Source organism: Gymnodraco acuticeps, unplaced genomic scaffold (genome assembly GCF_902827175.1).
Source record: "Gymnodraco acuticeps unplaced genomic scaffold, fGymAcu1.1, whole genome shotgun sequence".
Taxonomy (NCBI): Eukaryota; Metazoa; Chordata; class Actinopteri; order Perciformes; family Bathydraconidae; genus Gymnodraco; species Gymnodraco acuticeps.
The window spans coordinates 2,385,785-2,401,583 of record NW_022990054.1 but is presented as its reverse complement, the minus strand read 5'-3'; the positions used below and the strand labels follow the sequence as shown (position 1 = coordinate 2,401,583).

Sequence of the window (15,799 nt, the reverse complement as noted above, 5' to 3'; positions counted from 1 at the left end):
CAATGGCAATGATAAGAATTAATATTTGATCAAGGGCAGTGAAAATATTACCTCTAAAAAAAAAGTGGTCTTGTGTTGTCAATTTGCCCCGGGTAAATTGATCCAGGTCAGGGAGTAAATTGAACCACTGTTCAAACCTGGGCATACCTTCAAAAAATCTTAAAGGTAACTTTAAACAATAAATAACAAACCAAATATAAGTTTAGTTTTTCAAATATTTTTTATATAAATTCCGATTGAATTGATAGATTTTTGTTAAAAGGAAAAATAATCATACAAATGGTGATACAATTTCATACATCTTACCAATCAAACACAGGGTAAATTCAACTTTAAATGTAGCCTACAATGAGCTCTTATTATCAACTTGGCCTACTTTCAGTCATTTCTCCATTGAAAAACTGGCTCAACTTACCCCAAGGCCCACGGTTCACTTTACCCCATAGCCACCATTTTAGCCTAGCAATAAAATTCAGAGTCATCTTTAGCTTAATGGTTCACATGGTTTATTACGCTGCCAACACATCAACATGTACAATATATGTGTTTAAACCTGGATACATTTGTTTTTTACATGACAGCCGATATAGCTGACATCTAGAAAATGTACCTTGACAAGTAAAAAAAAAAATGCTTACTTTCCAGACCACATCTCTCTTTCACTGGCAATGAGAGATGGGAGGAGTTTAATTTCTGGTCACGTGATTACAACTATAAGGCGTTGCCTGGTTACAGGAGGTGGTTCAACTGACCCACTGGCTCAATGTACCCCCTTCTCCCCTACATGTGTGACTTGTTAATTGTAAATGCGAACTTGTGTTTATCTAAAAGTCACCCAGAACATCCGTCATGTAATGTAAAAACACGTGTGTATCTCTGTGCAGCGTCGCTTTACTGTTATATAGCCGCTCCGGGCGGTACATGAGCACATACGATACGTGACTGCTGCAAGTTTCAGCGTCGCATCGACAGCTGAGCTGCCCCTGCTACTTTAACCCGTTGTAGTCCAAAGGCGGCCTACCATGGAAGACTAACCCTCTTCTTCTTCTTCTTCTTCTTCTTCTTCTTCTTCTTCTTCTTCTTCTTCTTCTTCTTCTTCTTCCTGTTCCTCCTTCTCCTCTCTACCCTGGTTCAGGACCGTGGACAGCTCACTGCCTTCTTCCTTAAACCTCCGCCTGGTTGGTGGTCAAACACAAAGTGGGACGGCAAGAAGTCGGCTGCACTCTGAACACATGAGAGAGTGCAATCTGGGAGATTGTACCCCTTTTGTTTTTTTAACGACCATTCGACGCATGTGACAGTACTGAAGAGAGTTTTGGGAGTCAGGGAAACGCCGCTGCAACAATGATCTCACGATATAAACTGGTAAGTCACCTGGTCTCTCACACTGGTCGATACTCTCACTTTAAATAGCAGGCTGCATGCTGTAAGCAGTTCATACCCAACAGAGTAGTAATATAAGGGGTGTTGGAATCATGAAGTATTTGACACGTGCATAATAGACCTAGCCTATATATAAATGTCAACTGAATGCTTTACAGCCCTGAATTGAATGCAAGACTATGCAACAAGTCATTTTGGATAGTAGTTGAGGATTCCCCGTGTTAATACATCACCAATATTCATGGCTCTCTTGGCAGAAATGAAAGGAAAGTATGAAATATTGCATTTGTTGGTTTCTCGACTGAGCTGTTGAACATTTGTCACTGCAAGATGAACAGAGAACATTTTCTAGGATGAGCACTACACTTATGTTATTCCTTCAATCCGTGGGCGAGAAACCCGCTACATTGATTCACATATAAATTATAACAATGTGTGATTCATCAGTCACCTCTCACCCTCACTTTACTCCCAGAGGCACACACACATACACACTGTTCACACATTCAAGCAGTTACATGTAGTTGGCATCTGTCTGTATCTGTGGTTCTATAACAATGGCAGAGTCTCGAGTTCTTGCTGTTCCTATTAGTGTTTTTAGGAATGCATTGTCCACTATCTTTGTTGTAAGCCCCCCAGGTTTACTAAGCACTTTGTTCTTTTCTAAGGGTCTCTGTGAGTGGCTTCTGCTCTACTCATTGTTCTCTTTCTGTTCACACACTGAAGCTTTAACTCTCCCCAGGCAATCCAGTGCTTATCTTAAATGTAGGGCAGCAGAGAACCACAACTCAGCCAGTTTTCCCAGAAGTAAAAAAAAAGAAGGATAATAATAATACAGTGCATGATAAAGCTGTTTTATTTATGTGAGGCATTGATGCTGGCCATAGGCGGCGCGTGAGGCTCAGGTTTGGGAAGGCTAAATAACTTTTTTTTCCATCTTACGCTGCCCGCCTCCGGCGTCTATAGAAAAGAGATCAACTCAGTGAAAGCACCGCCTGCTGACCGATCAGAGCTCAGTGTGCGGAGTTTAAATCTATCAAGTCATATTACAGGAAAAAGGAAATGCAGTTTAAACTGCCGTATGCAGAGAAGACGCAGACGTGTCGCACTTATCATTCATATCACACTGACATCACATCATCAATCAGATCATCGATCTCACATCGATATCACAATATTTCCTTATCTGAGTCAGCTTCTCGAGCCGTATCTGGCCGTGCAACACTTAGTTACATTGTCACATATACTGTATGCAGACGTATTATTTTAAGCAACACATTAAGTTGACGAAACACTCAACTCAAATGTAATAAACTCAGATCCCCTCGTGTTTTAGATGGGGCAGTATCATAAAACTGTTGTGCGCTTTCAAACACTCGGTAGTTTATTTTTTAACGAGTTGTTCTGTATTCTCCTTGCAGGTGCAACTATGTGGCTTGTATCCTGGATTATATGTTTAAGTCATTATGGATGTTTAAAGTTCATATTTGTCTAATATTAGTTTACTTTTCATTAATGAAGTATGATGTTGCGCTGTCAGTACACTTGTCCCTGTTTGTGATTGGTCAAATGTAGCTAACCCCGCCCCTTTCACGTGAACGCGTTCTCAGCTGGAGAGAGAAACCCTGGCTTGATTCACCGAGTTGATAACCAGCGCCGTAGGACCGTTTAGCGAGATCGCGTTTGTTAGGGTTAGTTAAGATAACTCAAGCATATGTATGTTGAACTGGCTTCGTGGTACAGGGCACAGGTGGCTGCATAGCAGCGCTAATGTCAAAGACATTATATTTTTATTTGACCAGGATGCAGTTACACAAATATTTGGGAAGGCTTAAGCCTTCCCTAGCCTACAGCACCCGCCGCCCCTGATGCTGGCAGTATCTTGCACCATGCAATCTATTCTCATTGTGTTGGTAAAACCCCTGCTGACATAACATCTGGATTTGCTGTCTACTTTTGCTTAACAGAAGTATCCCTCTCCTTCAAGAAGCCACATATTGCCTAGCTGTTTACTGTCAGCTGGTCTATGGTCTTCTGGGTAAGAGGAAGTGAGAGGATGTGGCTGCAGTCTTTACAGTATGACCTGTTTATCTTGTGTGTTCAAATGAAAGATTAGCAAGAATTTCTTTACTTCTATGCCCGGTGTCTCGTTCCTTCACATGTCAATGCTTCCGAAATTCCTTTGGACCTTGAGCTTCCTAAAAGTAATCGCATTGATTTATTATTTTTGAGTAATCTATTAGTTTAAAAGAGAAATATGTCTCAGCTATTTGTTTGTGAAGAAAATCCTGCTCTGCCTGCGTTTGCAAATTCCGCCAACATTAACATCATTTGAGACACTCAAGATTACAGCAATTGGTTTCTCAGGGAGTTAGTTAATGAAAGAAATGCAGAATGCAAACCTGCAGACATTTTAATTGGAAAAAACTGAATATCTCTTTCAAGCAGCTCGACGTCAAGAGTTATGTTGCTTTTATTCATGGCATGCACAGGGCCACATTTGTATAATGACTATGAAGACATTATCTGTTTGTGTATTCTTATATCACTTGATTCCACAGATATGTAAACACATTTAGGCTTTTCTTCCTATTGTTGTTGTTACTATGCAAAGGTCATGGTGGCTTGGATTACACTAAACATCAATCATTTTCACCAGTTAAAAAAAGGCTATTCAAACATGGATTATCAAATCTGCTCCCATGTGCCTCTTTGCTGATCCCTCTGAGAAACGTCAGCTGTGATTGGCTGCCGCGGGATCTCTCCCTGCAGGACCGGCACATATTGCACCCGTCCCTGACATTTATTAATATTTTATATCATTTTCTTTTTTATCGTTTCCAGCCTGGTTATTCAGTCGCTGCTGTGCTCTTCCTTACTTAATGCTCTTAATATGAACCAAAATGATAAATGACTGGGGGTAGGGTTATGTAATTGCTGGGGTAAGGATTTAGATTAGTGCGCTCGCTCATGCTTCACACGTACCTTTTGTGGGATGCTTTTACTGCTCACTCAGCATCTGTACCCCCCTTTTCTCTCTCTCTCTCTCTCTCTCTCTCTCCTCCTCCTCTCTCTCTCTCTCTCTCTCTCTCTCTCTCTCTCTCTCTCTCTCTCTCTCTCTCTCTCTCATCTTTCACTGCTCTCCTGTACTGCCTCCCCTTGTCTTCAGTGGCTCTCAGTCCTCCTGCTCGCCGGTATACTCTTCCTCCCTCTGCCTTGTCTTCCAAGGTCGACTTTCATTTTCAAAGAGACAAGAATAGCGGATGCACTGCAGAATGCCACCGCTGCTCTGTGTGTGTGTGCATGCTTTTGTGTGTATGTGTGTCTGAATGCATTCTCGTGGAGCGGTGCAGAGCCAAGTGAAGCTTCAGTTTCAGAGGATGCCTGAGGATTGCAGACGGACGGCGTGCAGATGTTTCTCACCAGCATGGCCGGGAAAGAAGCTTAGTCTGCCGGAGAGGAGAGAGAGCTGCTGCTGTGACTGCTTCTGACCCCACATTTCCCTCCTTTTTCTCTTTTTTCCTCTGTCTCCTCTCTTTTATTTGATCTGATTTTTGTTAGCTGGATTCCAGAGGGAGTAGGTCTCTTTGGGAATTTCCTATTGAAGACACCATCCAGTGTTCCCTTAGAAAAGGGTCGACATGCTCTGAGAGCCACTATTTAAAATCTGTCTGTGTTTCCTCCTGTCTGTGGTCCTCCCCTCCTCCCCTCCTCCCCTCCTCCCCTCCTCTTCCTCTTCCACCGGCCGGTTCCTCGCAGAGTCCCAGTTCCACCATGTCCTTGGCGTTCTGTGGGAACGAGAATAACTCGGTGGCATACAATGTGGACGGGGGGGTTCTGAACAACGGCTGTTTCCTGGATGCGCTCAACGTGGTGCCGCATGTGTTCCTCCTCTTCATCACCTTCCCCATCCTCTTCATCGGTGAGTGTAACTGTGAGGTGAAATCCACAACCTCTACCCATCATAGCTCCCTGTGCACACACACACACACACACACACACACACACACACACACACACACACACACACACACACACACACACACACACACACACACACACACACACACACACACACACACACACACACACACACACACACACACACTCAGTATATATGTGTGTAAAGTGACTAATAGACTAATGAAAGCATCTGTTTTCAATAGTGTCTACAGTATTTAGTCACTTTACCTTTGTTTTATTAATGCGCTCGTATGTGCACTTTGTTCCCTCAGTTAAAACACCCTCTCTGTAGTCCCATTAGCAAGGTTAGAAGTGTGCTAGAAATTAAGGACGTATTTCTTTACACGCTGGTGAATGTGAGGTATAGACTCAGATAGGTCTTTATATCCTTTGCCCTCCTTCCTGGCCGCTGGCCATTCCATTAGTGTCACCATCGTGTAACCAGCTAAGCGTCGCTGCACACACTGCTGCTCCACTCGTACAAAACGCGCTTCATAATCCTTCCTCTTACATCTACACCATGTGTACCTTTTTAACACAATGTCCCTTGATACAACTGGTCTGATAGTCGCTCTGTGTTCCCCATTGTTCATCGATTATATTTTGTCTTCCTCAATAACCGCATTACACTCCCAATTGCATCCATACATAGTTCCATATATTAATCATATCTCTCATTTAGTTTGTCTGTTTCTTTGTTTTTTAAGTAGGCTATTTTTCCACATGCTTCCACTTTTAGTCACTATAGATATATGTGTTATTAGCCATGCTAGCAATGCTAGTCTGTCTGTCTATCTGTCTGTCTGTCTGTGCAACCACTGAAATATCTCAACAATTACATTTGTTGTAAAGTTTAATAAAGACTTCAATGTTCGCCCAAGCATGAATTGTAACAACTTGGGATTCCTTTCTTTGTAAACTGCAACCACTGCGCCAAATTTGCCCAATATTTATTTTGACCAAATATCTGCTAAAGATAATGGCTAAGACAAATAAGAGCGTCTTACGTGTGTTATGTAATGTAATGTAATACAAAAAATAAGTACTAAGCAGCAAGCAGTACCAAGCCAATGTAAGCATGCTAACACACTAAACTAAGATGGTGAACATGGTAACAATCGGCATGTGAGCATGTCTCTTAGAACTGCTCTGGCTGTCAAATATTGTTAGTTTTTTTATCTTTTTCAAAGGTTAGATGTTTGTAGAAACACTGTGGAGATGGCCTTCATCAATGTTTTGTTTGTCATTTTAAAAACACTCTTGTATGATTGGCGCAAAGAAATCAGAATGAAGTTATGGCAACTAGCAAACTGAAATAAGAAAGGCAAAACAATGAGTGAAAAGCAGTGTGTGTCCAGGACACTGAAGCTGCTGTGATCCATAGACTGTATAAATACTGTATGCTGTGAATTCTCTCTCTCTGATGTCACCTCCAGCTCTACTGCTTTGACTAACAACTCTCTAACCAAATAAAACCCTTCAGAGGTATTACAAGCTTTTGTGTCCAGCATTATAGATGTACTCTGCGCTGTATCCTGACCTGCAGGGAGTCAGCTAGTCTCATCAAGGTTAACGATGTAAGAGAGAGTCGTAAATACATGCACCACAACACTTTTATGAGACAGTTTTCTTGCACCATTAATGACTAAAAACATGTTCAACCTCAGTTATGGCTGCAACCTATTGATTAGAAATAATTGAAATGAGTGAACACATGTTTTGAAGATCTTAACCTGTTAAGCCCTGAGCCTGTTTTTTAAGTCGAAAATGACATTACCAGAACAAATGACCATATCTTCCCTTCTAAAAGGGTTAAATTAATAATCTTTTTTCTCAAAGTAATGATAAATCTGTGAGTTGGATGTAGAAAAGTCAGAATCAATATAGATGTTTTTTATTTTAAAGAAAGAAATTCAGATTGAACACAGTAAAAAACTCTAAATTATAGTGTCTGTCCAAAAATTCTTTTTTGCTTATAGTGAAAACTACCCTTGGATGATGGTAAGGTAGACTAAAAGCTTCAGGAATCCAAAGTACAACATATAATAAGTACCCTGTATCAAGATTGATGCAAAACAAGTGACATTTGACCTTTTTAGAGAGGTTTAGCAAAAAAAACTCCACCTCTGAGGTGATTTGGGTGGAAATGGGGGTTTTACCGTTTCTCTGGAACCCATTGGTCGATTTTGGTTATTGACATCTCTTTTTGACCGTTAGAGCAAATAGAATCGAAGGGGAATCTCCCCACTCACACACATGGTAAAACAAAAAGGTGGGGGCTTCGCTCACGCAGTTTTGCATGAGAATGAACCGGAGTGAACCTATCTCTCGCTCTGACATCTGAAAACCGAAAGCAGATTTATTGCTCATGGATTATCAGAAATCATTTCAAAGAGACACAGACACATTGGATTAACCTATGGATTAACTTCAGCAGCGTTTTTATCGTTTTAATGCCATTGAAGACCACTTTTGACCAGACAACGACCAAGGTGAGCCATGTTGCCGTTTTTAGCTACCGAGCGCCACATGTTTTGATGTCTGTTCTTGTTAATATCTTCGCGTGATTTTTTCTTTCAACATGCAGTCCAGAACTCAAATATGTTTAATTAAATATCACATAAAATATACAAGAAAAATATAAAATGTAAGAATTTTGAACCCCTGCTTATTTGTAAACAAAATTTGTGATATAATTCATTGATGCACACAATAGATTCTAATTGTCTGCTGACCATTTAAACTCCAGCCTCAGCCTTCTCTAGCTGCTGTCAAACCGAAACCCTGAATGTTTCCCATATTCCAGATAAGTCCAAGTTATGTATAATCAAAAACTGAATAGTTTTTGTTTTACACATGTGAGAAATGTTGCGTCATGTAAGGCACAACACTGGAGCGCAGAGTGAGTTATCGTGTTTAGTGTGTGTGTGTGTGTGTGTGTGTGTGTGTGTGTGTGTGTGTGTGTGTGTGTGTGTGTGTGTGTGTGTGTGTGTGTGTGTGTGTGTGTGTGTGTGTGTGTGTGTGTGTGTGTGTGTGTGTGTGGGAGCGATTGCCGGCCTGTGCTGCCAACACTTCTCATAGAGATGAAGTGTCCAACCGCTAAGGTGCCAACAACAGAAGAGTCATTAACATAATGTTGTCACCAGAGTCAATCAATCAATCAACGTTTATTTATATAGCCCAATATCACAAATGTTGCATTTGTCTCAGTGGACTTTACAGTTTGTACAAAATATCAGTATGACAATACGACACCCTCTGTCCTTAGACCCTCACATCGTACAAGGAAAAACTTCCGAAGAAAACCCACAGTTTAAAGGGAAAAATGGGAGAAACCTCAGGGAGAGCAACAGAGGAGGGATCCCTCTCCCAGGACGGACAGACGTGCAATAGATGCCGTGTGTAAATTGAAAAGATAATACATTTGCAACATAGGTAGTCCAAATGTTTGGAAATGCATGTGTGTATAATAGGAAGATGAATCCACGAGGATATCCATCCAGGACCTATGATCCAGGACCACAGCCACGACTCAAGATCCAGGGCTCGCGATCCAGGACAGAGGAGCGCAGGATCATCCATGACACCGGATCCCGGCGTATATAGACACCAAAAAGAAAGACATTTGGGGAAGCTAGGTTAATCGGAACATGAGAGTACACAAGTATAGACAGAGAGAAGGAAGAAGTAAGATGTCCCCCGACAAACTAAGCCTATATCAGCAAAACTAGGGGCTGAATCTAATCAGCCCTAACTATAAGCTTTATCAAAAAGGAAGGTCTTAAGCGCACTCTTAAAAACGGATAGGGTGTCTGCCGCCCGAACACAAACTGGAAGCTGATTCCACAAATGTGGAGCTTGATAAGAAAAGGCTCTGGCTCCCATTGTACTTTTAGAGACTCTAGGAACAACCAACAACCCTGCATTCTTGGAACGCAATGCCCTAGTAGGACAGTAGGGTATAATGAGTTCTTTAAGGTAAGATGGCGCCTGCCCATTAAGGGCTTTGTAGGCGAGAAGAATAATTTTAAATTCTATCCTGTGTTCTATAGGGAGCCAGTGTAAGGCAGCCAGAACAGGAGTAATGTGGTCCCTTTTCCTAACTCTGGTTAGTACACGAGCTGCAGCATTTTGAATCAGCTGAAGCGACTTGACTGACTTCTTGGTACACCCTGATAATAAAGAGTTACAATAATCCAGCCTTGAAGTAACAAATGCATGGACTAGTTTCTCTGCATCGTTTTGAGGCAAGATATGCCTGATTTTTGCAATGTTACGTAGATGGAAGTAGGCGGTCCTTGAAATTGATTTTATGTGGGCGTTAAAGGATAATTCCTGATCAAATATAACACCAATATTCCTTACAGTCTCACTGGAGGCCAAATTAATGCCATCCATAGTTAGTATATCCTTAGATAATTTGTTTCGTAGATTCTTCGGGCCAAGTACAATAACTTCAGTTTTGGTCGTGTTTAACATTAAAAAGTTTAAGGTCATCCACGTTTTTAAGTCCTTAAGGCAGTCTTGAATTTTATTTAGATGATTAATTTCATCAGGCTTGATTGATAAATATAGTTGAGTATCATCCGCATAACAATGAAAATGTACAGAATGATTCCTTATAATATTGCCTAACGGAAGCATATATAAAGTGAACAAAATAGGTCCGAGCACTGAGCCCTGTGGCACTCCATGGCTAACTTTGGTTTGCGTGGAAGATTCATCATTGACACGTACAAACTGAGAGCGTTCAGATAGATAGGACCTAAACCAGTCTAAAGCAGTTCCCTGTATGCCAACTAAGTGCTCTAGTCTTTGCAATAAGATATCATGGTCGATAGTATCAAATGCAGCACTGAGATCGAGCAAAACAAGAATAGAGACACGTCCCTTGTCAGAGGCTATTAGAATGTCATTTGTGACTTTAACCAGAGCTGTCTCTGTGCTATGATGTGTTCTAAAGCCAGACTGAAAATCTTCAAATAAATCATTGTTTTTTAAGTAATCACACAACTGTTTTGCGACCGCTTTTTTTTGTGTTTTTTGAGTTGTGTTTTATGACAGCCGTGACTCACAATTACATCAATTGCAATTTGATGACTATATCATTGGTATAATAAAGATTTGTACATCTAGCTAAGTGAAAGGACACAGAGACACAATAAAAGCTCAAATAATTGACTTGGCGGTTTAAGGCCATCAGCCATCTGGCCACTCTCATTGTCGTACCTGCCAAACATCGAATAATGTAATGAAAGTGAAAAATAAAATAAGTGTCCTGAGTTCAGAAATGGTAATGGCTGCAATTCCCCTCAGCAGCCCCATCCTTTTAGTCTTTACTTTAGTCCTTCAGCCTTGTCATTAAGCTGTGATCATAAAAGCACTTTATCGTAGCTCCTGATATGAAAGGTTGCACTGGGAATAGAAAGCACTAGTTCAAAACTGTGTAAATGGTTATTTTCTTGAGTGCCAATTCACAGCTCACAGAGAAGTGTGTCAAGCTACTGTCTAACTACTGTTATTTCAATCCATCTTTACACTTTCTGACCATCTACAGACATGTTTACAAGTCACTCTTTAATGTTACTGTTGCATATGTATTTAAAGTGACAAACCCCTGATGCTTTTATTAAAACTTTCATTTCCTGTCTCCTTCTTTAGGCTGGGCCAGCCAGAGTTCAAAGGTCCACATCCACCACAGCACCTGGCTGCACTTCCAGGGTCACAACCTGCGCTGGCTGCTCACCTTTGTCCTGCTGTTTATCCTCGTCTGTGAGTTTGCAGAGGGCATTGTGTCTGATGGGTATGTTCCACACACTAAATAATCTAACCTGCCAGTGTAACTGATGTTTTTGTCTTAATTTCCTGACACTGATGATGTGTGACTATACTATTTAGTATTTATAAGCAATTGTTAGGCTATTCCAATTATTATTACTTACTTGTAAATGTTTAACGTTTTACATTATTAACTACTTTTAAACAGTGGTATTTGATAAACAGACGCAACTGACATTGAGATGATGAATCAATCTGCATTGTGCTGTGTGACGGAGAGTATATCTGACTCATGCTAGTAGTTAATCAAAGACTATTTTATAAACCTGGAATGGCAGGTGAATGCAATACAGGCCTATTATTTATGAACTTCATCTGCTTATAGCAATTACTCAATATTGATTCACTAGAGAAACTTTTTAAATATATATAGTTTATATTTTATATTACATACAGCGGTTTTCCAACCATATTCTGGATATCTGCTACTGTACAGGTTTGTGATAATGAAGCGCCTGGTTCTATTTCATTTTGTATTTAATCCATAGATAACTACCCTAGCGTTAGCAGCTGCACTTTGACAAAAACGTATGAGTTGCAATTGCTGATTGCTCACAAACTATTATTTGTATCTTGTTAAAAATGACAAGCGTCATTGAAAAGAAAGCCACACTATTGTGTTACAGTGTTGTAGCCTATGGCTGAAGCTAACCCAGGATTAAGGGATGACTCTTGTCTTAAATTATACAATTATTGCCAAATTAGCAACAGAAACAATAGGGCAGTTACTACTACTAAGTAAGTGCAATTGTCATTTGTACATGATAAGCTGTATTGTAACAATAGACCTACAGCATTTGCTTGTCTTGTGTTAATATACTATACAAATCAGTGGCTGGTATTGCTGATTTAAGCTAATATCACAGATTTTAACTCATTTAAGGTGTTTGTGCTTTTCCAGCAACACTTAATACAGCCATAAAGCATGTGCCTTAAAACGTTGTGTCTGTATTTATAATATGTCCAATCTTATTATACTTGTATTTTTATAATCAGCCACATATAAGAAATGTTTTCAGTCTCCGGGAGACATGGCTAGTCAGAGAATCCATCTTGGCCCTTTCTCTCTAAATCCCTGTCTCGTTATTTATATCCTGTTATTTATATCCTGTTATCCTTTTTCTTCAATTCTGTGCCCTATGCATACTGTTATATAACGTAATGAGTCTCTTTCAAACAAGGTCAAGTAAGCACTTGCTACCTGTTTTGAGCCCTCTCTGCAGACTGGAGACGAGTGTTTACTGAATTAAAGAGCTTGCCTCTTCATCGGGCTATTCACACTGACTTCAATGCTGTGCTTAGGAGCCCTTCACATTTTTGTCAGTCACGTTGTGTTAACTCAAGATGTTCTTTCTCTATCTGATTTGTATTTCATTTGCAGATTCAGCCAATCCCTCCATCTTCATCTATACATGCCTGCAGCTCTGGCCTTCATGGCTGGCATCACCTCTATTATCTACTATCATAACATCGAGACCTCCAACTTCCCCAAACTACTATTAGGTACAGTATTTTTTTAATTCAACTATCCTTTGTTTAGTACTCATTAGATGTTTTCTTTTTTAACTTTGCTCCCCCATTGACTCATGTCTTGTCTGTTGCTGTTGGTGTATACTTAGCTCTGAACCAACGTGAGGCTTTCAAACAAGAGTGCTGAGTATAAATATAAAATGTAATGAAAGTTCTTGGGTGTTAGGGATCGAGGTTTGTAGAACTCAGATGAATCAAACTATTGAACTAAAATTGCGTTCTCACTGCTGGCTCGTCCAATACAGCAGCTTGGTGACCTATGACACTCGACGTACCCTCTGGTGTCATTTTTGCATAAAACTGAAGTCAATGACTAACATTTACTAAACTTGCATAAATAACCTACTTTGTAATTTAATTTAAATTAAAAAGATACTTATTTGAACCCAAACAATACATTATTTTAAACGTAGTTGTTGCTATAACCTAACGAAGGAGTAATGCAACACATTCAACTTACATAACGTCTTTAAATTCCGTCACTTGATTAATACAAAGTTGGATTACTCTGTTTTGAGGTAAATATTTTCTAGTGGAGCCTCGCAGCGGCGATACCACACTAATTGCGCAGCATAAGCGCATAGGTGTGCCGCATTCCCCCCCAGATGATGCCCCCTCCGCGAGGTGAGGCCCCACACAGTCTGCATGATCGGCCTGTAAGGAGGGACGGCCCTGGTGTCTGCCATCAAGTTCCAGCTCTCCCGTGTTATCATTGTATTTCGAGTCCTTGCTCTAGAAATTTCCTTTACACTCTGTACTTTGAAGTTTATTATAATAATAATAATAATAATAATAATACATGAGACTTGTATAGCGCTTTTCAGGAAACTCAAAGACGCTTTGACAGATAATTAAAAAAAACTAAACAAAGAAAAATACAAAAATAGATAAACAAAACAGAAAATAGGGGGTGGGGGTCAGTGGTTGAATGCAGTGTTGAACAGATGGGTTTTGAGTGATGTTTTGAATGCTGTAAGGGAGGAAGAATCTCTGATGGATTGGGGTAGTGAGTTCCAGAGGGTGGGTGCAGCAACGGAGAAGGCTCTGCCGCCCCAGGACTTGAGGTTGGTCTGGATTGGGGGGGAAAGGAGGTTGGCAGTAGCAGAGCGGAGGGAGCGAGGTGGAGTGTGTCTGTGGAGGAGGTCAGTCAGGTAGGATGGGGCCAGGTTAGGGAGGGCTTTGTATGTCATTAGGAGGATTTTGTACTGAATTCTCTGGGGGATGGGGAGCCAGTGGAGCTTGATGAGGACGGGGGTGATGTGGTCACGGATTCGGGTGTGGATGAGTAGACGGGCGGCGGAGTTCTGGGTGTATTGAAGTTTGTTGAGGATTTTTGCAGGTGAACCATAGAGGAGGCTGTTGCAATAGTCCAGGCGGGAGGTGATGAAGGCATGGATGAGGGTTTCTGCAGCAGTGGGGGAGAGGGATGAACGTAGAAGGGCAATGTTTTTGAGGTGGAAGAAGGCTGTCTTGGTGATCTGTTTGATGTATTTGTTGTAGGAGAGGGTTTGGTCAAATATGATGCCTAGGTTCCAGATGTGAGGGGAGGTTTGAACTGGGAAGCCGTCTATGTTGAGGGTGAAGTTATGGATAGGTGTGGTGAGCTTTTTTGGTCCAATGATTATTATCTCAGATTTATCGCAGTTGAGTTTAAGGAAATTGAGTTGGAGCCAGGATTTGATTTCAGGGATGCAGTTTATCAGGATGGAGTGGGTAGCAGTGGAGATGGACTTGGTGGAGATGAGAAGCTGGATGTCGTGTATTGTAACTCAATGCGTCAAAAAGTGACTGCAGATGGTCCTGACCAAGGACTATAAGGGATGAGTTGGGAGTGAGAATGTCTTGACTATGACACTGACCTTAGGCACCTCTTTCACCTCTGAGTTAACAACTGAAGAACACATCAAATTACACAAGCTCTTCACAATTAAACAATTATAATCTGAGTCAGTGCAATTATTTCAAGATAAATGGTTCATTACATTCAGCTAGGATCGAAAGTGTTTGAACAAATATAATAGTGTAATAGCACTGCCCTTGGTAGATATTAATTATCCCTTTATATTAGGGTGATTAGTTCTTGGCGAAAGGTTTCTGTGTTTTTTTACAATCATTTATTTCTTACTTTTTCCTCCTTTTGTTATATATATATAAAAAAAAAAAATTATCCGTTATGAACAGTGACAACTATACAATATAATGAAGTATCCCCATAGCAACGGTGAAGTTAATTAGGACATACTTGTATTTGTTCAGATTTTACATTAATATGCCTTTGTCTGCTTTTTGTCCAGTGTTTGCTTCTGTAATGATCCCTGTGGTGCTGCTCTAAAACTTGCCCTCCACACGCATCATTAAGTCTTCTGTGTTTTCATAGACAGTCTCTGTGTTTTATTATTGCACGAACAGCAATGAAACTTCTAAATCCAAACTCATGAATTGGTTCCATTGACTCACACGCTGCCACTATTGTTGGGGTATAGATGGTCTTCTCATCTTCTCAAAGAATATTATATTAGTGGTCTTTTCTGGATTAAATGAGATTGCCTTAAAATCTGACACATATTTTGGCGTATAGTGTTATTTCAACACAAGGCAATTCAAAGTGCTTTACAAAAATAAAAAACATTAAGAGCATTAAGAAATAGTGCAACGGAAACACATTATAAAATGGCATTTAAAAACAGTCATTAAAAAGCAAAGAGAATAAAATAAACATAGAACAAGCTAATATAGAATAACACAGGTATGAAATACATGAATACAAGTTACAGTGCAGTGTGAGATATGAATAGTTCAGTTAAAAGCAGTAACACAATTAAAGTCTTGAGCCTGAATTTTAAAGTAGTAAGAGTTGCAGCGGACCTGCATGTTTCTGGGAGTTTGTTCCAGGTATTTTGATTATAATAACTAAACGCTGATTCTCCATGTTTAGTTCTGGGGACAGAAAGCAGACCTGTCCCAAAAGACAAAAACAAGAACTGAAATGATGCTAACACGGGAAAACATCACTCAAAAAACATCAATTGAACCATGTCTTTATGTCATTTAACAAGTGCATCAAATAAATTACTCAAATCCAGTT

General features: G+C 40.3%; 1 protein-coding gene across 3 annotated transcripts in view; it reads left to right on the top strand.

Moving 5' to 3' along the window:
* Nucleotides 1–1,157: 1,157 nt before the first annotated feature.
* abcc8 (ATP-binding cassette, sub-family C (CFTR/MRP), member 8) overlaps nucleotides 1,158–15,799 on the top strand; it is an 86,716-nt gene continuing 72,074 nt past the window's right edge. For 2 of the 3 annotated variants that reach the window (XM_034215857.1, XM_034215856.1), the window contains exons 1-4: nucleotides 1,158–1,365; nucleotides 5,143–5,305; nucleotides 11,008–11,149; nucleotides 12,566–12,687. In XM_034215857.1, coding sequence (XP_034071748.1) covers nucleotides 1,345–1,365; nucleotides 5,143–5,305; nucleotides 11,008–11,149; nucleotides 12,566–12,687 — 448 coding nt within the window. In that variant the 5' untranslated portion in view covers nucleotides 1,158–1,344. Of the gene's footprint in view, nucleotides 1,366–4,567; nucleotides 4,961–5,142; nucleotides 5,306–11,007; nucleotides 11,150–12,565; nucleotides 12,688–15,799 lie in introns of those variants that run through there. The other variant, XM_034215859.1, reaches the window with a different exon arrangement.